Source organism: Gossypium hirsutum, chromosome A02 (genome assembly GCF_007990345.1).
Source record: "Gossypium hirsutum isolate 1008001.06 chromosome A02, Gossypium_hirsutum_v2.1, whole genome shotgun sequence".
NCBI classification, from domain to species: domain Eukaryota; kingdom Viridiplantae; phylum Streptophyta; class Magnoliopsida; order Malvales; family Malvaceae; genus Gossypium; species Gossypium hirsutum.
In genome coordinates this window covers 55,442,320-55,468,931 of record NC_053425.1, presented here as the reverse complement: position 1 = coordinate 55,468,931, position 26,612 = coordinate 55,442,320, and the positions used below count along the sequence as shown (strand labels likewise).

The following is a 26,612-nucleotide window of genomic DNA, read 5'->3' as shown; positions in this document are numbered from 1 at the left end:
ACGGCAACAACATCAAGTCGGCCGGAAAGTAATGACCCCGAATCATTAAAGGGCATTTCTTGCATACTTTATCAACTATCACACATTTGCTTAATGGATTCGACACTCTAATCATAAATTCTGTGTTCTCAATAGGTATATTCATACTAGACATTGGTTTCATGCATACATATGAATGAGTAGAACCGGGATCAATCAAAGCAATAACATTAGTATCATAAAGAGAAAATGTACCGGTAATCACATCGGGTGAGGAAGCATCTTCACGCGTTTTAATAACATAAGTTTTAGCCGGAGCTCTTCCTTCAGATCTAACTGCTGCATCTCTGGCTACATTCTTACTGCTTGTTTCACTTCCAGCTTTTCTCGGATACCTTCCCCTCGAGTCTGCACCACTAGCTTTTACATTCTGAAATTTTTCTTTCTCGGCTCTCTCTGGGCAGTCTCTAATAAAATGATCCGGAGAACCAAATCGAAAACATTCATTTGCTCTGCACGGACCAAAATGATTTCTACCACACCACTGGCACTCGGGTTTAACAAATCTCGTATTTCCCACATTAGCCGCAGAAGTAGTCTGAGATTTAGGACCCACATTTCGCTTCTTAAAATTTCCATATGATTGCCCAGCTGAAACTTGGGAACGAGGATTCATATTTCTTGACTTTCCGGTTTGTTGTGAGGGTACATTACTCATTGGTCTTTTCTTCCAATTTTGTGCTTCAGATTCTACCTTTTTCTTTTCCTTCAGTAATTCTTCAGCCTTGCAAGCTCGATCGACAAGTACCACCATTTCTTTTAGTTCAAGGATCCCAACAAATACATTAATGTCTTTGTTAAGCCCGTCTTCAAATTGTCGGCACATCTTGGCTTCTGTAGGAACATATTCCCTGGCATACTTACTCAATCGAACAAAATCTCTTTCATATTCTAAGACTGTCATATTACCTTGCTTCAGCTCAAGAAACTTTTTACATTTCTGATCAATAAATCTTTCACTAATATATTTCTTCTGAAACTCTTCTTGAAAGAATTCCCAGGTTACCCTCTCTTTCGGTACCACCGAAATCAAAATCTTCCACCAATAATAGGCTGAATCTCTCCACAAAGATGTAGCACATTTCAAACATTCTTCAGGTGTACAAAATAATTCATCAAATACCCGGATAGAATTTTCAAGCCAGAACTCTGCTTTCTCTGCATCATCATCAATATTTGCTCTAAATTCTTCAGCCTCTTGTTTACGAATTTTGTCAACGGGGGTTCTGTGAAATTTTATTATATCCACTCCCTGAGGCATCGGAGGCATAGGTTAAGGAATTGGGGGAGGTTGGGGAGGTCGTACATTTGGGTTCGTACGAACGAACTCAGTGTACCATGCACTCATCATTTGGAGAAAGGCTTCCCGATCCCTTTCTCCTCCTCCCTGACCAACAGTAGGGGGTGGGTTTTTAGTCGGCGCTGCCCCTTCAGCCGGAGCTGGCGTATTTCTCGCTACTTCATCTGCCACAGCTGGATCAGGATCCATTTACTATAAAAAAATCATTTAAAAAGGTCAGAAGTCGTCACACTATCACAATTCATACATATGGCATGAATAGCAAAATCCGTACATACAACACGTAGTCCGAGAATTGACGAAACCTACTCTAATACCACCAAATGTAACGCCCCACGCCCGAAACCGTCACCGGAGTCGAGCTTGAGGGGTTACCGAACATAATTTATCAAATTAAGAACTTCAAATCATTTGTTTCTACATTCACAGCTTTCTAGCTACCCGCGTCATAGTTACAAGAAAAATCATATCTCGAGTTATGAAACTCAAAATCAAGATCTGTAAATTTTCCCTAAATCTAGACTCATCTATATATTTAATAATTTTTTTCTATAATTTTTGGTTGGGCCAATTAGTACAGTTTATTAGTTAAAGTCTCCCCTATTTTAGGGTTCGACTGCTCTGACCTCTGTGTATTACGAATCAGATATCTCTCTATACAGAATTTCAATGACTACGAGGTTTGTTTCTCTTAAAACTAGGCTCAACAAGGAATCTTTACATATAAATAATGACTTTTAATTATTTTTTAAAATTTATTATGAATTTTTAAAGTCAGAACAGAGGATCCAGAAATCACTCTGGCCCATTTCACAAGGTTTCAAATATCTCATAAAGTATAATTTATATGCCTATTTTTTTTAATCCATATGAAAATAGACTCATTAAGCTTAAATTTCATAACTTGCTCATCATTTAATTCCATTTATACTATTTTTAGTGATTTTTCAAATTCATGTTATTGTTGTAGCAATATTCTATTTTAAGGCAAATTTCATCTTTTCATGAGTTGTTATGAACTAGATAACCTATTAAACTTCCATGATATCAAACATGATCTAAATTTAACCATCACCATGACTTATCAATATCAAACATTTTCTTAACCAATCATGGCCATATCATAAAATTATTTACACAAAATAAGTATATTGCTATACATGCCATACTTAAGTTTTACAAGCCATTTACCCAGATGAAAGTCCTTTGGATAGTGTGATCGAACCTTCGACCCATCCCGATTCCCGACCTAGCTTGTTCAAAACTACAGTAAATAAAGAGTAGGGAGTAAGCAAAAATGCTTAGTAAGTTCATATATAAATAACAAGTAACATAACAATACAAATATACCAAACAACTTTAGCCTGGTATCACCAAAACATATATCACATTTCTAAACATCATTCATCATCTTACCACCTTATCGTTGTTGTATCTATTTTCAACCCGAGGGTTAAGAACATACCTGTCCAAAGTGTCCATTTCACAACACTTACCAAAACGTCGCTTGCATCTTAATTGTTCTTCCATTTCACTAGAAATTTCACCTGTTGAACACATCGAAATACAACTCGGATACACGGATAATTTGCACATAAGTGCCTCATATGTAATCAAGAAATCATGTAACCCGCCCCTAAGTGAACTCGGACTCAACTCAATGAGCTCGAGCGTTCGCATCCATAAGTGAACTCAGACTCAACTCAACGAGTTCGGATGCCTAGTTACATTTCCCGAACTTGGACTCAACTCAACGAGTTCGGATGCTCAACCATCCTAGTGACATGTCACTTGTATCCTAATCTATTCCAAAGCTTCAAACGGGCTTTTTCCCTCGATCTCACATTTGCCGTCTTCCATGGAATATCGGAACCGATACTCGGTAGCAATTCATATTTATCAAGTAGTAAACATAATTTGCATATTACTCAATATTAACCACAAAGCATAATATTTCACGATTAAAAATCAACATATCATATAATTAACATTAATAACTTAAAAATAACATTTATGCTACATTATTTACACATGAACTTACCTTGGTACCAAAATATAAAGATTTTGCAATTTAGTCCACAATCTTTTCTTTTCCTCGATCGCAACTTGAATCTCGTTTCTCTTGATCTATAATGCCAAATTAATCTTATTTAATACATACATTCATCAAAACAGCATTTAATACGAACTTTGGAAAAATTACACTTTTGCCCCTAAACTTTTGCATAATTACACCTTTGCCCCTAGGCTCGGGAATTAAACTTTATTCCTTATTCTTATGTTTTATAACATGCTGATCATTTTTCCCTTCTATGCCAACATCAAATTCTTCCTCTAACATATACTTGAGACTATTAGGTATTTTTACCGATTAAGCCCTTTTACTCGTTTTCACTCAAAACCGAGTACCATAAGTTGTCTAACATAATTTAAAACCCCATATTCTATCATAAAACATCAAAATACACAAATTTCACCTATGGGTATTTTTCCAAATATAAACCCTAGGTTGAATTATTGCTAACATAAGCTTAGTCGAGCTACCGGGATTCCAAAAACGTAAAGAACATTAAAAACGGGGCTTGGAATCACTTACTATGGAGCTTGGAAGCTTGAAACAAACCCTAACTATGGAGAACCCTTGAAATTTCGGCCTAATGAAGAAGATGGACAAAAATTGGCTTTTAATTTTGTTTTTAATTCATTTTAATAACTAAATGACCAAAATGCCCTTACTACTAAACTTTCCAAAAATTCCATCCATGTCCAATTTTTGTCCATAGACTTAGAAATTGGTCAAATTGCTATTTAAGACCTCCTAATTAATATTCAATGCAATTTCATACTAAAAACTTCTAGAATGCAAATTTTGCAACTTATTCGATTTAGTCCCTACTTTCAATTTAAACACTTTAGGCATAGAATTTCGTCATGAAATTTTCACACAATCATGCAATCATATCATATTCATCAAAATAATTATAAAATAATTATTTCTATCTCAGATTTGTGGTCACTAAACCACTATTCTGATTAAGCCCAAATTTAGGATATTACATACTCAGTATATCCGGACTAATCTGACTGCACAACAACCTCCACCTCTGACTAATCCATCTTCGATGCCTGCTGTACCTCTTGTAAGTGATCCGTTGAGATTGGATAAGCCACCTGTTGATAAAATAAAAAAACATGGGGCTGGAGAGTTTAAAGCTACTGATGATGATGATACTGAGTGGGCTGAGTTCTAGCTTGATAATATTATCCGTGTGTTTGATGAGCTGTCCTGTACCCCAGATGAATGTTTGAAGTGTGCCATATCTTTACTTCGAGATACAACATATCACTAGTGGAATACCCTAGTATCAGTGGTTCCGAGAGAACAGGTGACCTAGGAATTCTTTCAAACTAAGTTTCGTAAGAAATATATCAGCCAGAGATTTATCGACCAGGAGCGTAAAGAATTTCTGGAGCTGAAACAGGGTTGGATGACCGTGACAGAGTATGAGGGAAAATTTGTGCTACTCAGTCGGTATGCCCGAGAGTGTGGAAAATGTGTAAAAGATTTGAAGATGGGCTGAATGAAGACATTAAACTGTTAGTTGGCATACTTGAGATAAAAGAGTTCGTAGTACTGGTTGAGTGAGCGTGCAAAGCTGAAGAGCTCCGAAAAGAGAAGAGAAAAGTTGATTTTGAAGCTAGAGACTCGCGTAAGAGATCATTCAGTAAGTCAATCCAGTCGGCACCAAAGGAGTTCTGAGATGATTTCAGTCATTCAAAAGCCACTTCGGGTTATTCTCGACTGGATTAGAATAGACCACCTATGAGCTCGAGAGCTACCTCAGTAGCGAGTGTGGGGAATGTCAGATCAAGTCAACTCAGTGTAAACACTATCGTAAACGACATCCCGACAATTGTAGATTGCATGATCGGGCCTATTTTAAATGTGGATTGATAGATCATTATATTCAAGATTGTCTAGGGTTAGCTGAAGAAAATCTAGTGCAGAACACGAGATCGAGTAATACTGCGACTCAGGGTAGACTACCGAGAAATACGGGTAATGCAAGTGGTAGTCAGAGAGGAAATAAAGATACACCAGTCAGATCTAAGGCTCGTGCACCTGCCAGAGCCTATGTTATTTGCGTGCGAGAGGAGGTTTCACCCCGGATGTTATTGCTGGTACATTCACTCTTTATGATACTAATGTAATTGCATTGATTGATCCTGGTTCTACTCATTCTTATGTTTGTGAGACTTTAGTATTCAGGAAGACTCTGCCTATTGAGTCTACTGAATTTGTGATTAAAGGGTCAAACCCTTTGGGCCTGTGTGTTATAATTGATAAAGTGTGTAAGAATTGTTCTTTGATGGTTCGAGATTCGTGCTTTCCGGCTGATTTGATGCTATTGCCATTTGATGAGTTTGACATAATTTTGGGTATGGATTGGTTAACTTTGCACGATGTTGTTGTAAACTGCAAGAGAAAGACTATTGATTTATGGAGCTAGAATGATGAGATTATTTAGATTGAATCTAGTGACTTGAAAAGGTTACCAGCAGTGATTTCTTCGATGTTAGCTTAGAAATATGTAAGAAATGGCTACGAAGCTTACTTTGCATATGTGCTTGATAGTAAAGTGGCTGAAAGAAACATTTAATCAATACCTGTTGTATGTGAGTAACTAGATGTGTTTCTTGAAGAATTATTGGGTTTGCCACCTATTCGGAAGGTAGAGTTTGGTATTGAGTTAATGCCTGGGATGACTCCGATATTTATAGCCCTGTATAGAATGGCACCTATAGAATTAAAAGAATTGAAAGCTCAGTTGCAAGAATTGACAGATAGAGGTTTCGTGCAACCGAGTTTCTCTCATTGGGGTGCACCAGTGTTGTTTGTGAAAAAGAAAGATGGAACTATGAGAATGTGCATCGTTTATAGACAGCTTAATAAGGTGTCTATAAATAATAAGTATCTATTGCATGGATTGACGATCTATTTGACCAACTGAAAGGGGCTACAATATTTTCAAAGATAGATTTGAGGTCAAGCTACTATCAGTTGCGAGTTAAAGACTCTGATGTACCAAAGACTGCTTTAGGAATGAGGTACGGACACTACGAGTTTTTAGTTATGCCATTCAGACTCACAAATGCACCTGCTATTTTTATGGATTTGATGAATCGGATCTGCAGACCGTATCTGGACCGGTTTGTGGTTGTGTTTATAGATGACATTTTGATCTACTCTCGTGATGAAACTGAACATGCCGAGCATTTGAGACTTGTGTTATAGACCTTGCAAGATAAGCAGTTGTATGCGAAATTCAATAAATGTGAGTTTTGGCTAAGTGAAGTCAGTTTTTTGGGTCATGTGGTTTCAGCATCAGGTATTCGGGTTGATCCGAGCAAAATTTCAGCTATACTTGATTTGTAACACCCCGTACCCGAGACCGTTACCGGAGTCGGACACGAGGGGTTCACAGACTAAATTCGCTTACTATCGCAGTCCATTTTAAAAATTTCCAGGCAGTTGGCTAACTGCGTCACTGTCATCTTAAAAATCATATCTTGAGTTTCACAACTCGAAAATCAGTTTCGTAATTTTTCCCTGAAACTAAACTCATATGCCCATCTACATATTTTTTTCTAGAATTTTTGGTGGGGCCAATTAGTACAGTTTATTCGTTAAATTCTCCCCTGTTACAGGGTGCGACTACACTGACCTTCATGCATTACGATTTGGATATCTCCCTGCACAGAGTTTCAATACTGGTACCGTTTGTTTCTATAGAAACTAGACTCAGAGCGGAATCTATACATATATGGCATGACTCCTAATTATCTCTGGTTAATTTATAATGAATTTCCAAAGTCGGAACAGGGAATCCAGAAACCGTTCTAGCCCTGTCTCACGAGAACCTGAATATCTCTTAACATACTGTCCATATGATCGTTTCGTTACTTTCCTATGAAAATAGATTCATCAAGGTTCTCTTACATAATTTATTCACTATTTAATTCCATTCCTACTATTGTTAGTGATTTTTCACATCCACATCACTGCTGCTGCCAGCATCTGTTTTTTTTTAAGGTAAACTTTACCTATTTCATGATCCTCCATGGATCAACTAGAGTTTGTCATACATATTCCAAAAGTGATCAAGAATAACCCTTCCCATGGCTAACCGTTACCAACATTTCCATACCTCTCGACAGACAACATACAAAACGATTATAATGCTATGATCAAAGTATATTTAAGCCATTTTCGCATGGCTATCCAAATTTACACAAAACCGAAGGGTACATGACCAACAACAAAAGGGTAGTCCTATACATGCCAATTCAAAGTTCAACCAAAATTGTACCAAAAGGGGGCTTTGATAGTGTGGGAGACTTCGACTTCCAAAAATCCCGACTCCAATAGCTGACGAACCAAAATCTATAAAACAGACATTCAAAGAACGGAGTAAGCATTTAATGCTTAGTAAGTTTTAAGCAGTGTCAACAGATAACAATCAAATTATAACATAGTTGTTCGTATTTTTTATTTCACTCTTCCTTCGGGCATACCATCCCTTTACCGAATATGCACATCTCATCATATACAATAGGCAGATAAACTTTCACATAAAAGTGAGCTCATGTGACATAGATATATCGTATGATTTCACATAACCTCTCACACTGATCTGATGTCACATAATCATAGGAATAGTCTCATAGATTGCTCTCGTATGCATCACATAACTACCTTATGATTTAGTGCAAATCAAGCTCACATATAAACTTGGAGTACATACCTGTTTAACCTTTCGCATTGAATATATTTATAAGCAATTCTTATTACGAAGTCTTACCCGGACATAATCTCCACACGAAGTTATCGGGTCTTACCCGGAAAAAATCCCCACACGTAGTCATCGGGTCTTTAGAGCTCGGATATAGTACGAGCACGAAGCTTACGGACATTAATCAGTGATAATATTCTCGCATAAAGCCTGCGGGGTTTTAACCCGGATATAGTACTGACACAAATGCCCTTCGGGACTTATCACATTTATACACTTTCACATCCATCACGTTGGCCACTCGGCCCTGTCACATATATACACTTTCACATTCATCACATCGGCCATTAGGCCTTATCACATATATACACTTTCACATTCATCACATCGGCCATTAGGCCTTATCACATATATACACTTTCACATTCATCACATCGGCCATTAGGCCTTATCACATATATACACATTCACATTTATCACATCGGCCATTAGGCCTTATCACATATATATACACTTTCACATTCATCACATCGGCTATTAGGCCTTATCACATATATACACTTTCACATTTATCACATCGGCCATTAGGCCTTATTACATATATATACACTTTCACATTCATCACATCGGCCATTAGGCCTTATCACATATATATACACTTTCACATCCATCACATAGAATCCTAAATCAAAATATAGATTTTCATGTATTCACATCACAATTATCCAAATATACTTCACATACCACATATACTTTCACGTATACACACTGTCTTGGCTGAATCTACATCTATCATTTTCCAATATCACAATTTAGAATTCACGTATGGGTTTAATCAATAGCTTATGAGCAACTAAAACAAGTTTATCAAGGTTTACAACACAATCTCAAATTCAGCACAAGCTGTTTTTCCTGAGCAATAGTCACTAAATTATTTATAACTGGAGCTACAAAACTCCAAATCACTTTCCGTTGATTTTTCCTGAATATAGACTCGTATATCTTCCATCTATAAAATTTCCAGAATTTTAGGTTTGGCCAATCAATACCAGATTTTTCTTAAAGTTTCCCCTGTTTCACTATTTGACTAATCTGACCACTCTTCACTACGAATCAAATTTCTCATTTTACAGAATTCAAAATGTGTTGTATTTGATTTCATTTGAAACTAGACTCATTAAGGAGTCTAAGCATATAAATTTTATCTTATAACCATTTTTTTACAATTTATAATGATTTTCTAAAAACAGAACAGAGGATTACAGTGTCATTCTGCGCTATCTCACACAACTTTAAGTATCTCATTATCGGAAATTCCTTTGCTTACACGGTTTCTTTTATAAGAAACTAGACTCATTAAGCTTTAATTTCATGTCTCATTCAGCCTCTAATTCAAATCCATAAATTTATGGTGATTTTCTAAAGTCACGTTACTGCTGCTGTCCTAAGCAAACTATTTCAAATTTCCCTTAAATTCCCAAGCTCAAACACTTAAGAACTTACCATTTGAGCTTAGAACATATCATGGCCACATCATATCTTATTAAATCAACTCATCATGTCCTATTATAATTGAATTTACTCAACGTTTAAACACTTAAAACTTACCTCGGATGTTGTCGAACGATTTCGGCGGCTATTCGACCACTTTTTCCTTCCCTTTATCGGATTTAGTTCCCCTTTGCTCTTGAGCTTAATTCAAACAAAGTTAACTCATTAAAGTCTCATTTTGCTAGCTTATGGCCGAATATACACATAACTTATGTTGGGGCCGATTGCATCACAACACCATACCATTTCAATTTTTGGTCATGGTTAAACAAAGAACTTAATGTCTCACTCAAAAATGCTAAAAAGAAGATTCAAGAATCATCAATCCACCATCACATGCACCATTACAAAGCTTCACTTTTAGCATGCAAATGATATCAACACCAATCCACCTTGGCCGAATATCATCTCCATGACATAGTAAAGATTTAAACCATGGGCTATTTAGAACTCAAGCTAACTACTAAAACATGCATGCATCTCATGGAACATCATCAAACATACCTTAGTCTATCAAACCACCATAGCCGATTTCCTCAAAGCTCTTTTTCCTTCTTTTTCTTTCTCCTTTTCGGCCAAGAACAACATGAGAGCCTTTCTCTTCTTTTTTTTTTGTCATGCATGAGAATGATGAACACATTTTTTTCTCTTTGTTTTCTTCCTTCAATTTCTTATTAGTTTATTGCCCATGCTTCTTATTTTATTCTTCCATTAACACAACATGTTTCATGACATGTTTTGCCCATGCTTCTTATTTTATTTTTCCATTAACACAACATGTTTTGCCCATCATCCCTTGTCATGGCCGGCCACTAGTACTTAAATGGGGGGAAATTGACATGCAAGTCCACCCTTTTGATTACATGCACTATTAGGCCACTTGCATTTGCCTAGCACATTTCTAAATTTTCTCACATAAGTCCTATCAACTAAATTCACATGCAATTAACTAAATCGAAGCTTAAAACTTTCACACATTTATATTCACATATTTTAGGCAATAATTATCACATTCAAATAATTTGGTGACTCGGTCTAGCGGTCCCGAGACCGCTTTCCGACTAGGGTCACTTTAGGGGTGCACACGATTGGAAACCTCCGAGGAATGTTTATGAAGTCTGAAGTTTTCTAGAACTTGCTGGTTATTATAGACTGTTCGTGAAAGGTTTCTCTATGATTGCAGCTCCAATGATGAAGCTATTTTAGAAAGATGTTAAGTTCGAGTGGTCAGAGAAGTGCCAGAAAAGTTTTGATCAGTTGAAAGCCCTTTTAACTGAAGCTCCAGTGCTAGTTCAGCCAGAATCGGGTAAAGAATTTGTTATTTATAGTGATGCATCTTTAAATGGTTTAGGCTGTGTTTTGATGCAGGAAGGCAGAGTTATAGCTTATGCCTCGAGATAGTTGAAGCTACATGAAAAGAACTATCCAACAAATGACCTGGAATTGGCAGCTATTGTGTTCACATTGAAAATTTGGAATCATTATCTGTTCGGTGAGAAATGTCATATTTATTCTGATCATAAAAGCCTAAAATACTTGATGACTCAGAAAGATCTGAATTTGAGAAAATGTCGATGGTTAGAATTGCTAAAAGATTATGAACTTGTAATTGACTATCACCCTGGAAAGGCTAATGTTGTTGCTGATACTTTAAGCTGAAAATCACTATTTGCTTTGCGTACTATGAATGCACATATAGCCATTTCTAATGATGGTTCGATAGTAACTGAATTGAAAGCAAGACTGTTATTTATTCAACAAATTTGTGATGCCCAGAAGGTTGATAATGAGTTGATCGCAAACGAGCTCAATGTGAGATGGATGCGGATTCAAAATTCAGAGTTGATGCTGATAACTATTTGAGATTCAGAGACTGAATATGGGTTTCGAAGAATTTAGAGTTGATTCAGATGATTTTGAATGAAGCTCATAGCAGTCGGTTATCTGTTCATCCAGGTAGTACAAAGATGTATAATGATTTGAAACAACTTTATTGGTGGCATGGTATGAAACGAGACATTTCTAACTTTGTTACAAGATGTTTAGTCTGTCAACAAGTAAAAGCTGAGCATCAGGTACCTTCTGGTTTGCTCCAGCCGGTTATGATACCTGAGTGAAAATGAGACAGAGTTACTATGTATTTTTTATCTAGTTTACCGTAGACACCGAGCAAGAAAGATGCAATATGGGTTATTGTGGATAGATTAACTAAGACAGCTCATTTCATCCAAATACGTATGGACTACTCACCGGATAAACTGGCTGAATTGATGTTTCTCAGATTGTGAGATTACATGGTGTGCCTATATCTATTGTTTCAGATAGAGATCCAAGGTTTACATTGTGGTTTTGGAAGAAACTGCAAGATGCACTAGGTACGAAATTACATTTCAGTACTGCTTTCCATCCAAAAATAGATGGCCAGTCTGAGTGAATCATTTAGATACTTGAGGATATGTTGATGTGTTGCATTCTTGAGTTTGAAGGTACGTGGGAACGATACCTACCTCTAATTGAATTTACGTATAATAACAGCTTTCAATCGAGTATCAAAATGGCACCTTATGAGGCTTTGTACAGTCACAAATGCTGTACACCATTGTATTAGACTGAGCTCAGTGAAAATAAGATATACGGGGTTGACTTGATCAGAGAAACTGAGCAGAAAGTGAAAGTGGTCTGTGAAAGTCTAAAAGTAGCATCAGATCGTCAGAAATCATATGCGGACTTGAAACGCAAGGATATAGAGTTTCAGATCAGAGATAAAGTTTTCTTGAAAGTCTCACCATGGAAGAAAATACTCAGATTTGGTCGCAAAGGCAAATTGAGTCCGAGGTTTATTGGGTCGTATGAGGTAATAGAGCGTACCGGTCCAGTTGCTTACAGATTGTCGTTGCCACCTGAGTTAGAAAAGATCCACAATGTATTTCATGTTTCGATGCTCCGTAGGTATCAGTCTGACACTTCACATGTGATTAGTCTGACTGAGGTTGAGATTAAGCCTGATATGACATATGAGGAAGAACTGATTCGTATTCTGGCTTGTGAGATTAAAAAGTTGCGAAATAAGAAAATTTCATTAGTTAAAGTACTTTTGCATAAACACGGGGTTGAAGAAGCAACGTGGGAGCTAGAAGATGCAATAAGAGAATGCTATCCGAACCTATTCACTGCTAAGATTTTCAGGGACGAAAATCCCTAAGGGGGGAGAGTTGTAACAACACGATTTAGACCCTAATCGGAATAGTGGTTTCGGGACCATGAATCTAAGTCAAAAAAATATTTAAAAATTATTTTCTGTGTTTATGTTGTGTGATTTTATATCTGTGAAATTTTCGTGATTTAATTTTGTCATTTGAGTGTCCGATTAAAGAAAAGTACTTAATCGCGTAAAATGAAAAATTGGTGGTTAAATGTGAAAGTGCTTATTTGTTAATGTCTTTGTAAGTGGAAGCATTTAAGATGCAATTAGACCAAAAGTATATGTGGTGGACGGTCATGACCTTAACATATAATGGTTTATTATTTAATGTTAAAGGTTAATAAAGTAAAATAAATAACATGTTAATATATGTTATAATAAAATAAAAAAATAAAGCCATTCTCATTATTTCTTCTTATTGCCGAATATCTTAAACAAGAAAGAAAAGAAAAAGAAGTTAGGGTTCGACACTTGCTTAAGCTCAATCAAGGTAAGTTTTAGTTCGGTTTTTGATAATTTCTACGTTTTTGAGAATGTTGCTTAGTAATCTTCAAGACCCATGCTTTAATTTTTTATTTTGATGAATATTTTGAGTTGTGCCATTTTTGAGAGCTTGTGATTTTTTTTGTTTGATGATGAAATATGAAAGATATGTTTTAGATTAACATGTTTTGTATTGGAATTTTCGATGATTTTGAGTAATTAGAACTAAATTGCAAAAATAATAATTTAAGGGACTAAAATGTGAAATAAATGAAATATATGGATTTGTATAAGCATGGGTAAAATTCGGCCCAACATGGGTATAAAGAAATTTTGTATATTTTGTGTTTTATGCAATAGGTACTAAATTGTAAAAATTATAAATGTTAGGGGTAAATGGTAATTTACCCATTTATGTGTTTTTTGGACTAAATTGAATGAAAATATGTTTGAATGAGCTTAATTGGAATATGTTTAGATCAAGAACCAAAGCAATCAGATTTGGATCGGGGGAAAACGAAAGTTGTCGACTAGTCAGTCCGTACCGGTTTTTCGTTATCCGAGGTAGGTTTATAAGCAAATAGATGTACTTAATACTAATTATATGTAATATATATATGCTGAAATGAAATATGTGATTTTATACATGTTAAAGCCGAATGTGAATAAGCTAGGTTACCATGTTTCCAAATTCGTTTCGACCGAGTTACGATGTCCGAAAGCCCCGTATCAACCTTAGGAATAGTTAGGATACATATGTCATGACATAGGATTCCGATATATGTGTGCGAGGAAGACCATGGCATCGATATGTGACTCCGATATATGTGTGCGAGTAAGACCCTGTCTGGGACAATGGCATCGATATGTGATTACATGTAAGACTACGTCTGGGACGTTGGCATTGTACGATATATGTGTGAGAATCCTAGTATCCTACCCAATTCCAAATGGTTCATTAGGCATCGATAAGTTATGAATAAATACAAAATATAAGCTAAAAGACCAGGTATGAAATAATCTGTTATCTATGGAAATAGGTAAGTAAGCTATTTTATGTAAGTTACAAATTGTGTATGAAACTAATAATGATTATGTGCGAATATGGTATGTGAATTCGACTTTGAAGATAAGTAACTTAAGTTTTATTAAAGAGATTTTTAACTATGTGAATATGCATATGTGTGACTGTTTATATTCAGCCGAATAGGAAATATGTGTGCAAATTGTCATATTATGATACTTGAGCTTATTCAAATGTATATATGCATGCATGTTTTTATAGTGACATTTTAGCTTGAAAATTGAATGACTTTGGATTAAGTAGTTTAAGTGAACATTCAGCTAAGGTAATAATGGTGCATGGAGTGTACTATTTTATCTCATTTATAGATTTAAGATTAAACATTGATAATGATGATATAATTCAGTTAGCTTAATCAAGTTGAATATATTATTAAGTTGTTTATTTGCTTATGGCTTACTAAGCTGTGATAGCTTACTCTGTGTGTTATGTTACTTTGTTTTATAGATTTTGGAGTCAAGCTACAAGCTCAGGGTCTGTCAGCCAAGTTCATCACACTATCTATTATTTTGGTACCTTATTAGCTAAACTTAAATTATGGCATGTATAGGCTGGAACATAATTTTGAAAGTGTTGATTTTGGTTATGTATTAAAAGCCATGCGAAAATGGCTTGCTATTTATGTTTAGATTTGATTTTACGTGTGCTTAGTTATAATGTTTCATGATCTTGGTTTTGATTTATACGATTATGCTTGATTGTGGTTTGATTCGTGGTAAGTATTTTATGTATTGAAAATGGTTTTATTTTAGCGTTTGAATTCGGTTTGGGTTGAATCATGGCTTAAGTGTTTTTGATAAATATGTTGTATGTCATGGTCAATCTAAATCTTTATGTTATTTTGAAGGTGTATCTAAGTATATATATAGCTTACAAAGGTACTTTGTGGTTCGGCTATATGTTTATAATTGATGTTAATTATGCTAGGGTTTGCCATGTGTTTGTTAAGTAAAAATTATGACTTATGCTTGCAATAAATTGATGACCATTGTACTAGAACATGTGTATATGACATTCGGCCACATTATTTTAGTTGAATTTTTATTTATACTTTACTTGTGTATAAGGTGTTTATATTACGGATGTTATGTTAGTTGAGTTTTTACATGTTTTACATGTACAAATATATGTGCTTATAATATGATTGATATGCATATGTGCTTAGCAATATAAATCCGTTGTTTATTTATAAGTTATTATATATGTATAAATGAATTAAGTTAGCCAAGAAGACATAGAAATGAAATGGGTTACTTATAACCGAATGCTTGTTATTAAATTGAGTTAATATGCAAACATATGAATTTCACATAGACTAACACATTAAAGTCGCAAATATGAATGAAAAGAGTAGTAATGAAATTTAGTTCAATTGATATATAACTTGTGTATATGCAAGATTTAATTAATAATAATATAGGGCTAATATTCAATAATGAAATTATTGATGTGTTATATGTTCTGTATATGTTTTTAAATCGTCTTGGATTATGTTTTATTTAAGCTATGTGGTGAATGATAGTAAATTTAAGGTTAGGTATTTAAATTAAGTTATAAGCTTTGATGCGATCTCTATCTCGAATTACAATGAACGCATGATTTGCATTTGTAATACGGTTGTTAAATATATATGATTATGACTTGAATTGAAATGAAAATATTCTGAACTGTGCTTTTGTTTAGTAATGCCTCGTAACCCCACTCTGGCGATGGATATGGAATAAGGGTGTTACAGATTTTGCTCATATTGATGTAGGTTGTAGACCTACTAATGATGCATGTTTATGTTTAAATGTTTCATGAGACACGATGATGAGGTTTATCATGGATGGATGATTGAAATGGGACCTAAAAATTTGGGAGTGGACATAGCATATGATGGTATATGGTTATAATATGGCCTAAGTGAAAAATGTAAAATGTTCTATGTTAATCCCAAATATGAAAAGGATAATTTAGCATGTATTAAACCTATGAGATGTGGTTAACATGCAATGAATTATGCCAAGGTCGTTTAAGAGTATAAATAGGCCATGTTAAATACCATTGAAATTTATAAGTGTGTATGGATGTTAGAGGTGACCAAAGGCTTGGAAAATAGCCTTAAAAAGGTCCACACGGGTAGACACATGGGCATGTGTCTAGGCCGTGTGTGACACACGGTCAACCCCATGGGCGTGTTGCCTGGCTGTGTGTCCCTTGCACCTAAAATTTTAAGTCAGTTTGCGTGGTAGTAAACACACGGGCAGAGACACGGCCGTGTGTCTCAACCGTGTGGAGGACACGGCCTAGCACATGAGTGTGTGCTTTGGCCGTGTGCCTCAAAATGAATGATGACGTCATAAACAGAATGTTCGGGTTTTCAGACACGGCCGATGACTTGGGCGTGTCTAGGCCGTGTGAGGGACACGGGCGTGTTGTTGGCTTTGTGAAAACCCATGTAGGTTTGAAATGTAAATAAATCAAAATAATTCAACACGGGTGGGGCACACGGGCATATCCCCAAGCACACGGGCGTGTGAGGCATAACCCTAGGAATTTTACTAAAACTTTCTATAGTTCTCAGTTTAGTCCCAGATCGATTTTAATGTATGTTTTAGAACTTGTAGGTCCATAATAGGGACACTATGATGTTTTTTTATTGGTTTTCAATTAGAATGAAATTTTATAACCTGTATTTTCTGAAAGTGTCTGAGTATATGTCCAGTAACGCCTCGTACTTTGTGTGACACCCCTAATTTGACCCTAGTTGGGAAGTGGTTTCGGGACCACTAAACCGAGTCATAAAAATAATTAACCGTCATAATTGATGCTCATTATATGTACATGTGCATGTGTGAAAATTTCATGTTTGAATTTTGTTAATTGTAAGTGAATTTTATCAAATAGGACTTATGTGAGAAAATTTAGAAATGTGCTAGGCAATTGCAGAGTGGCCTATTAATGCATATTGTGAAAATGATGGGTTTGCATGTCAATTTACCCAAATTAAGGCATAGTGGCCGGCCATGCTATGAGTGGAAACATGTCACAAACATGTTATGTTAGTGATGGATGTTAGGAACAATAAAATAAGGAGTATGGGATACAAAATATATGCCTTTTATATTAATAAACTAAATGTTAAATGAATAAATAATATGAAATATGAACATATATTAAAAGAAATGGGTGATAAAAACAAAGTTGGTTCATCTTTTTCTTCTTCTCCATTGCCGTGAGTAGAAAAGAGAAAGAAGGGAAAAAAAGAAGAAGCTTGAGACACATTTGGCCATTAGCATAGATTGATTCTAAGGTATGAGTTTATGTCATTTTTTTTTAAACTTGTGAAATTGAGTTTGTATCTTAGTTCTATCTTAAACCATGAGTTATTCTCTTAGATTTTTTTTATGGAAGCATGTACGGTTTTGTATAGAAAATCCTATGTTTGAAATTTGTTGTTAGAAAAGGGATTAAGAGTACTTAATAGACTCCATGAGGTTAAATTTCATATGAATAGGAAATTGTGAACTTAATTTATGAGCTAGATGCAATCCCTTATAAACCCCACGTTGAATTTCGATTTTGGTCAAAGAATGTGTATTCGGCCAAGTTCTTGATGAGTTAAATTTGATTGCTTGAAGCTTTAATTTGTAATTAGTCATTAGGTGAGTTTTAAACTTGTCAAAGTTGATAAATTGGGGGTTTAAATGGCTTGTTTATATTGTTAAGTTGGTTATGGTGATTTCATCAAATGATGGTTATTAATGATTTTGATAAATTGACCAAAGTGTAATGATAAGTGTGAATTATATTTGACATGTTGCTCATGATTTTGTTGATTTGGTTATGTCATGTATTTAATGGTGGTGGTATAATGTTTGTGCATTATATGCTAAAATGACTTTAGGCTAAAGTGGTTATTGTGTAACTATTTATATATTTTTATTATGATAGCCGAATGTAACATAAATAAGGATGTGAATAAATTGTAGTTTCAGAGGTTGTTAATGAAGACATGAGTGTGGAAGCATTCGGTCAAAGAAGAATGGTTGTATGAAAGTAAGATTATAAATGTAGTAGTGCCTTGTAAAGTGCGTAAATTACATGACTTTGATAAGTGTTGCTTGTGTTTTGAGACTTATCAATGTTTTTTTTAAATGTGCCGAATGTGATTTTTTTTGAATAATAGAGATGTGATAAGTTGAATTTGTTTAATTAAGCTCAAGGACAAAAAGGGGCACAAATTTCGGATAAGGGAAAGAGAAAGTAGCTGAATAGTCGATTCGTGATAATTCGATAACATCCGAGGTAAGTTTTAAGTGATTAAACGTTGAGTAAATTCAATTATAATAGGACATGATGAGTTGATTTAATAAGATATGATGTGGCCATGATATGTTCTAAGCTCAAATGGTAAGTTCTTAAGTGTTTGAGCTTGGGAATTTAAGGGTAATTTGAAATAGTCTGCTTAGGACAGCAGCAGTAACGTGACTTTAGAAAATCACCATAAATTTATGAATTTGAATTAGAGGCTGAATGAGACATGAAATTAAAGCTTAATGAGTCTAGTTTCTTATAAAAGAAACCGTGAAAGCAAAGGAATTTCCGATAATGAGATACTTAAAGTTGTGTGAGACAGCGCAGAATGACACTGTAATCCTCTGTTCTGTATTTAGAAAATCATTATATATTGTACAAAAATGGTTATAAGATAAAATTTATATGCTTAGACTCCTTAATGAGTCTAGTTTCAAATGAAATCAAATACAACACATTTTGAATTCTGTAAAATGAGAAATTTGATTCGTAGTGAAGAGTGGTCAGATTAGTCAAACAGTGAAACAGGGGAAACTTTAAGAAAAATCTGGTATTGATTGGCCAACCTAAAATTCTGGAAATTTTATGGATGGAGGATATACGAGTCTATATTCAGGAAAAATTAACGGAAAGTGATTTGGAGTTTTGTGGCTCCAGTTATAAATAATTTAGTGACTATTGCTCAGGAAAAACAGCTTGTGCTGAATTTGAGATTGTGTTGTAAACCTTGATAAACTTGTTTTAGTTTCTCATAAGCTATTGATTAAACCCATACGTGAATTCTAAATTGTGATATTGGAAAATGATAGATGTAGATTCAGCCAAGACAGTATGTATACGTGAAAGTATATGTGGTATGTGAAGTATATTTGGATAATTATGATGTGAATACATGAAAATCTATATTTTGATTTAGGATTCTATGTGATGGATGTGAACATGCATATATGAGATAAGGCCTAATGGCCGATGTGATGAATGTGAAAGTGTATATACATGTGATAAGGCCTAATGGCTGATGTGATGAATGTGAAAGTGTATATATGTGATAAGGCCTAATGGCCGATGTGATGAATGTGAAAGTGTATATATGTGATAAGGCCTAATGGCCGATGTGATGAATGTGAAAGTGTATATATGTAACAGGGCCGAGTGGCCAACGTGATGGATGTGAAAGTGTATAAATGTGATAAGTCCCGAAGGGCATTTGTGTCAGTACTATATCCGGGTTAAAACCCCGCAGGCTTTATGCGAGAATATTATCACTGATTAATGTCCGTAAGCTTCGTGCTCGTACTATATCTGAGCTCTAAAGACCCGATGACTACGTGTGGGGATTTTGTCCGGGTAAGACCCGATGACTACGTGTGGGGATTTTGTCCGGGTAAGACCCGATAACTTCGTGTGGAGATTATGTCCGGGTAAGACTTCGTAATAAGAATTGCTTATAAATATATTCAATGCGAAAGGTTAAACAAGTATGTACTCCAAGTTTATATGTGAGCTTGATTTGCACTAAATCATAAGGTAGTTATGTGATGCATACGAGAGCAATCTATGAGACTATTCCTATGATTATGTGACATCGGATCATTGTGAGAGGTCATGTGAAATCATACGATATATCTATGTCACATGAGCTCACTTTTATGTGAAAGTTTATCTGCCTATTGTATATGATGAGATGTGCATATTCGGTAAAGGGATGGTATGCCCGAAGGAAGAGTGAAATAAAAATACGAACAACTATGTTATAATTTGATTGTTATCTGTTGACACATCTTAAAACTTACTAAGCATTGTAATGCTTACTCCGTTTACTCTGTTTCCTCTGTTTTATAGATCTCATTGCGAAGCTACAGGCTCGGGGATCGTCAGCAACTAGTCACACTATCACTATCCACTGTTTGGTACTGCTATGTTTTGGATTATCTTATGGCATGTATAAAATAGACTAGTGGCGGAAGAATATTTTGGTTAATGTATATAGCCATGCGAAAATGGCTTATATATGTTTGAGCATAATGTTATAATCATTTGGTATGGAATGGTTAATCACTATCATAATTTGTGCTATTTATGCTAAAAGGGCTAGTTGAATCATGGAAACTATGAAATAGGTAAAGTCTACCTTAAAGGCAGATGCTGGCAGCAGCAGTGATGTTGATTTGGAAAATCACTAAAAATAGTAGGATTGGAATTAAATAATGAATAAATTATGTAAATGAACCTTGATGAATCTATTTTCATAGGAAAGTAACGAAATGATCATATGGACAGTATGTTAAGAGATATTCAGGTTCTCGTGAGACAGGGCCAGAACGGTTTCTGGATTCCCTGTTCCGACTTTGGAAATTCATTATAAATTAACCAGAGATAATTAGGAGTCATGCCATATATGTATAGATTCCTCTATGAGTCTAGTTTCTATAGAAACAAACGGCATCAGTATTGAAGCTCTGTGCAGGGAGATATCCAAGTCGTAATGCGCAAAGGTCAGTGTAGTCAATCCCTGTAACATGGGAGACTTTGACTAATAAACTGTACTAATTGGCCCGACCAAAAATTCTAGAAAAAAAATATGTAGATGGGCCTATGAGTCTAGTTTCAGGGGAAAATTACGAAACTGATTTTCGAGTTGTGAAATTCAAGATATGATTTTTAAGGTGACAGTGTCGCAGCTAGCCAACTGCTTGGAAAATTTTAAAATAGACTGCGATAGTAAGCGAATTTAGTCTGTGAACCCCTCGTGTCCGACTCCGGCAACGGTCTCGGGTACGGGGTGTTACACTTTGTCTTGGTCTTGGGTACGGGTAAGGGGTATTACATTTAGTGGGAGTAAGAATAGTCTTAATCAATGCCCCAAGAATGATTTTAAGATTACGAAAATGCATAAGATTCCCCTCATTTCAGCATTAAGAAGTCTAATAATTTTTCAAGTTTAACGTGTTTAGATATTGTGTAGATTGTTTGGATGTTGAGCAGATATTTGATCAATTTGGGTATAGATAGTCGGAAAGCAACCAAATGATTCATAAATTATCTTAAAAAAAATTACATGCTTACATATTAGAGGTTTGATGAGTTAGAGATCGTCAATTATATAAACTCCGATTTTAATGGAATATGGAGGCAAAATTTTGTCACTAAGGTGCAAATTATGACAACAAATTACAGTAATTTATTCCAATAACAACTGGAGCACATTAAAGTTAAAGCACATAAGCTTTAAATTCTTGGTTGTTAAAGTAATAGTTCAAAGTGGTCAGGTGTCTATTAAGTATAATTGTAAAAACTCCATGATTGTGGATCGCTTACTAAAGGACTATCACCCGAGGTTTTTATGAGCACACTGCTCATATGAGCGTAATGTCTTTTCATGATATTCGATTTTAGTGGGAGTTTGTAATTTTAAATGCTTTTATGTTATAGACACATTTTTCAGTTATTTCAGTTTACGAATATTAAAGATATTTTCTGTAGAAATAAAGTTTATTTAGTTTATTCACACTTTGGTTTTAGTAAAATTTGATCTCACTAAGGCTAAGGATGACTAATTGGAAATGGACATGTTTAGATCACATTGCTTGTAATTTCCATGCTACCCATCTATACTTGATCTATGTCATTTGATTGTGTTAATATACGTGATCCATGATGAATTTAGTTAAGATATATGTAACGAAAGTCGTCTTGGTTTTATGTTAACATAATTAATGGAGGAGCTTATTTGGAATACCATTTGGATATAATAGTAAGGTTTTGAGCTCATAAGGTTATATAATGACATGAGCTCATAAGGGAATCAATATATATATGTGGTCAAAGTTGGAGATTGTTGGAAAAATATGGGCACCACATATAGAATAAGCATAATTACATGTTATTAGTTATTATAATAAAATATTAGTCCAAATTAAAAGTGATCTAATTTGGTTAAAGTTTATTGGGCTTTAGCACGGGCGAATCTAGGGGGTTGGCAGGGGGCTGACCCCCCGAAATAGATTTTCCATTTTGACTTTAAATTAGTAAAGGTAGAATTGCACTTTGCCCCTCTAAAAATGATAAAATTTAGATTTTCTCCTTTAAAAAATCACATTTTTACTATTGTAAAAATTACAATTTAATTTTGGCCCCCCTAAAAAAAATTTTTGACTTCGCCCTTGTGCTTCAGTTAATAAATAAAGTATGGGTCAAATAGGTCTAGATAAATAAAGTATGGGTTAAATATATCTAGATACTCTCGTAACTAATTTCTAATTGATGATGGGTTGATTAGACATTAAGGTTAATGTGCAAAAGTTATATATTAGAAAAGTAATATTATGCAATCATATGTAGAAAGCCAAGAATTATTGTAGCCTTTCATTAATTTAAGCAAATTTTCTATGTCTAGGGTTCAGTTACCTTCCCATTTCTTGAATATATATATATATGGATGGTTTTAATTAGGTTTTGTAGTTTCAGGCAGCAAGTGTTCTTAGTTAGCAGCAAGATACACTTAACCTAATTATTAATTAATGCTTATATCTGTTATTCAACAATTACGTGGGATTTCATTAAATTTGAAGAAGAGTTGAGTTAAACTCTTATATCATAGAGTATTTATTTTCTCTATTCATAAAAATCAAACTCGATACTTTACTTAATAGAAATTAAATTTTTTATTATTCAATCCAATAAATTTTGATTAATACATAATCTTTTTTTTTTTTCGATTCTAACGTTTGCATCTTTCTTTTAAATATACAAACTAGGGTCATATTTATAAACACAAATAATAACCCACATTTCTAATACATACATCATCTAATTAATGTATCCAAATGCTTCATCAAACCCTTTCTACGTGTAATGTTGTAGACAATTCTTCAGATATGTCTATGGACGTATATTTTCTATAGTAAATACTACTACAATTCTAATTATATTTTTCTACCAACCTATGAAAATTGTATGCTGATGAGACTCGGTTGCTCCAAAGGGATTATAAGAGACTTTGTTGAATGAGGGAAGAAAACCCTATAATTACAAACATTTTAGATATTGTTTCTTAATATATAGTATCTGATGGCTATTTTAATATTGATGCATGTCTCCTGTTCCGTGCCCCCATCTACATGCAAATAATAATAATAAAAGCTTGCGCTATTAGCTTCTTCTTTTTTTTTTTTTGGTTCCTCATTTTCCTAGCTACTATCTTTAAGGAATTAGCAGTTTAGTACGTAGGGTGTTTTCCATAATCTGTGTTTATAGACCTTGGGTAGAATTTAATTACTATTTTTTTTTTCATTTTCTATGATGCAATATTTCTACTAAATCTAAGAGAAAACCATTCATTAATTCAATTTTTTGTCTTTAAATAATTAAAAGGAAATTCCAAACAAGAATGATTTTTGAGACCTTTGTCAAAAGCTTGTACATGACCTACCCATAGTTCCCTGAGAAAGCTTTAGCTCTAACAACATTGAAAAGATGATTTTCCTCTTTTAGTTTTCATTGATGTAGAGATGGGGGTGCAACCAGCTGTTTAGGGGAGAATTTAGAGAACTACTTTAAGCCTAAAAGATACGTTTTATATACAGACAGCTGGAGATTCATGTATATATATTGACATATTCCCACCACCACCTTTCCACTTTAAGGAAAATATATGCTACTGCAAGTCATTTTTTCCTGAAATACTTGATAAAAAAGCTACTGAAAAAAATCCTTGTTGTTTAGCGCTTTTATGCACCAGACTTGAATGCTACAACAAGAGATATTGAATCTGAGAAGGATTCACATGGACCAAAAAATTGGGTTTCTTGAGAACACAAGCCTGGAGAACTAAAATTATTTCATACAAACTAAGAGAACTCATCATAAAGTGGCCGGATTATATGAAAATATTTAAATAAAACTGGCTATTGAAGGGTTTTTTCTTCCTGCTTAACTTACGCCTGTTAATTATGAACATGTACGATCAAAATTAATGATGCAGTGGAAAAGCGAAGCTAAAACTGATATGTATACTAGGCAAAATAGTTAAATAAAGATGATTTGTTCATGATCAAGAAGAAATACCAACACCAAGAAAATCTATGAAAGGAACATCCTTTGTTTTGATGGAGTCATCATCTTGCTCCTGATGGGAATTGCTCGCTACTCTAATGTCTGTTAACTTTGATGCGTTATCGGTAAAGCTCGAGGACTCCTCCTTCACCACATCATTGTTATTTTCAAGTCCAAGGTACCCAAAAGGACTTGAAACAACCCTCCTGTAGTTTGGGAGACCAAATACACTGAAATTTCTGAAGCTGCTATATGCTGAAGCATTTGAATGATACTTGTAAAGAGATTGGTCTAACAAATATGAGCCCCCCATAGCCAATCCATGATTCCTTCTTGATAATTCGACTAAAGATGTATTGTTTGAAGCCATGAATGTAGATGAAGCGAAAGTCCATGATGGAGAAGAAGTTAAAGACGAGGATGTGACTGAGAAAATCTTATCTTTACTGGGGTTCTGGAATTCAAAAATCCTACTGTCTCCAAGCCCAAATCTTGAGCTAAAACCCTCTTGACATCTTGATTTCCTTGGACCAAAACATAGCTTGGAATCAATAAGAACATCTTGAAAGCTTCTCTTCCCACATAACTTGGATTGTTCTCTTTGTTTTCTAGCCATTATAACATGCCAATGATTCTTCACTGCATTATCAGTTCTACCAGGGAACAGTCTAGCAATAAGTGCCCATTTGTTACCATGAATACGGTGAGCGGCAAGGAGCCTTTCTTCTTCTTCTTCTGTAAATGGCCTTCTGTTGATTCTAGGGTCAAGTTGATTAAACCACCTCAATCTGCAGCTCTTCCCTATGAAATACATATACAAATAATATCAGATCATCCCCTTTGTTTAGAATCAGTTTACATGATTGATGATAAAGCAAATCAATAAATCAAGTAGGGTTTTATGTTTCTCCTGTGCTATTAAAACTTTAAGATGTTGATGAATTAGGTAGAAGGGAGATATCTGATAAACGACATCATCGGTGTGGAAAACTAAATCTAAAATAGTAATCAAAAACTCAATCATAGAGGAAAAGACGTGATGTTTTCTGATCTTTGCTTGAACAAGATGCAAAAGATTATGAAAAGTAAAGAAAAAACAAGAGAGTAAATAATAATAATTAGTTTAGTACCTGATCTTCCTTGGAGCTTTTCTGCAATAGAGTTCCAGTTTTGAGCACCATACTGTTGAACAAGTTGCCTGAGTTTTTCATCCTCAGCTGGCCTCCAGTGACCTCTAGGGCAACTAGTAGTCTTTACATCATCACTAGAATCCTCCATGGATAAATGATGGAACAAGGATAATTCTGTCATCAAGCAACACCAAAAGAGAAGTGGCCAACAAGATATATATATATATATAAAGAGGAAAAAAAGGAAAATGAAAGGGAGAATAAGAAAGTGCGGTTGGGTTAGGGTTATGGATGGGAAGTCACTTTTGTTGGTTTTACACGACACATTAAGCCAATGTATCTCTATGTAGAACAACTGATTGACCCTTTCCTTGTTCTGCTATTGGCCCATGAACCACTCTATCAATATATTTTCCCAACTATATATTTCCTTCAATATTGCTATTGCTACTAGCTACGCCCCTCTCTCTCTCTCTTTCTATGTATATATATATAGATGTATATATATCACTGTTTCTTACCATTTCAAGCCTTGGTATTACGTTAAATCAAGCCTGGTGATTAGGGCACCTAGTCGTTTTTGTTAAAGGGACAGCTAGCTAGCTAGATAGCTCTCCTGGTGCAAGCAAAGACTACTTTCTAATTACTTTGATTAACAAAGGGATCGATCTTGAAT

General features: G+C 34.7%; 1 protein-coding gene across 1 annotated transcript; it reads right to left on the bottom strand.

The window, feature by feature from the left end:
• Window positions 1-24,739: 24,739 nt before the first annotated feature.
• Window positions 24,740-26,338, bottom strand: LOC107952640 (transcription factor MYB14). Its single transcript, XM_016887832.2, has 2 exons — window positions 25,937-26,338; window positions 24,740-25,607 (listed from the first exon to the last, which is right to left on the bottom strand). Exons 1-2 carry the CDS (start codon window positions 26,115-26,117, stop codon window positions 24,805-24,807), a joined length of 984 nt encoding a protein of 327 aa, XP_016743321.1. The 5' UTR covers window positions 26,118-26,338; the 3' UTR covers window positions 24,740-24,804.
• Window positions 26,339-26,612: the final 274 nt, after the last annotated feature.

Coding starts and splice junctions, on each gene's coding strand:
- LOC107952640 (XM_016887832.2), bottom strand. CDS start 26,117: ATGACAGAATTATCCTTGTTCCATCATTTATCCATGGAGGATTCTAGT. Junction 25,608..25,936: donor AAAGCTCCAAGGAAGATCAG/GTACTAAACTAA, acceptor TGTATTTCATAG/GGAAGAGCTGCAGATTGAGG.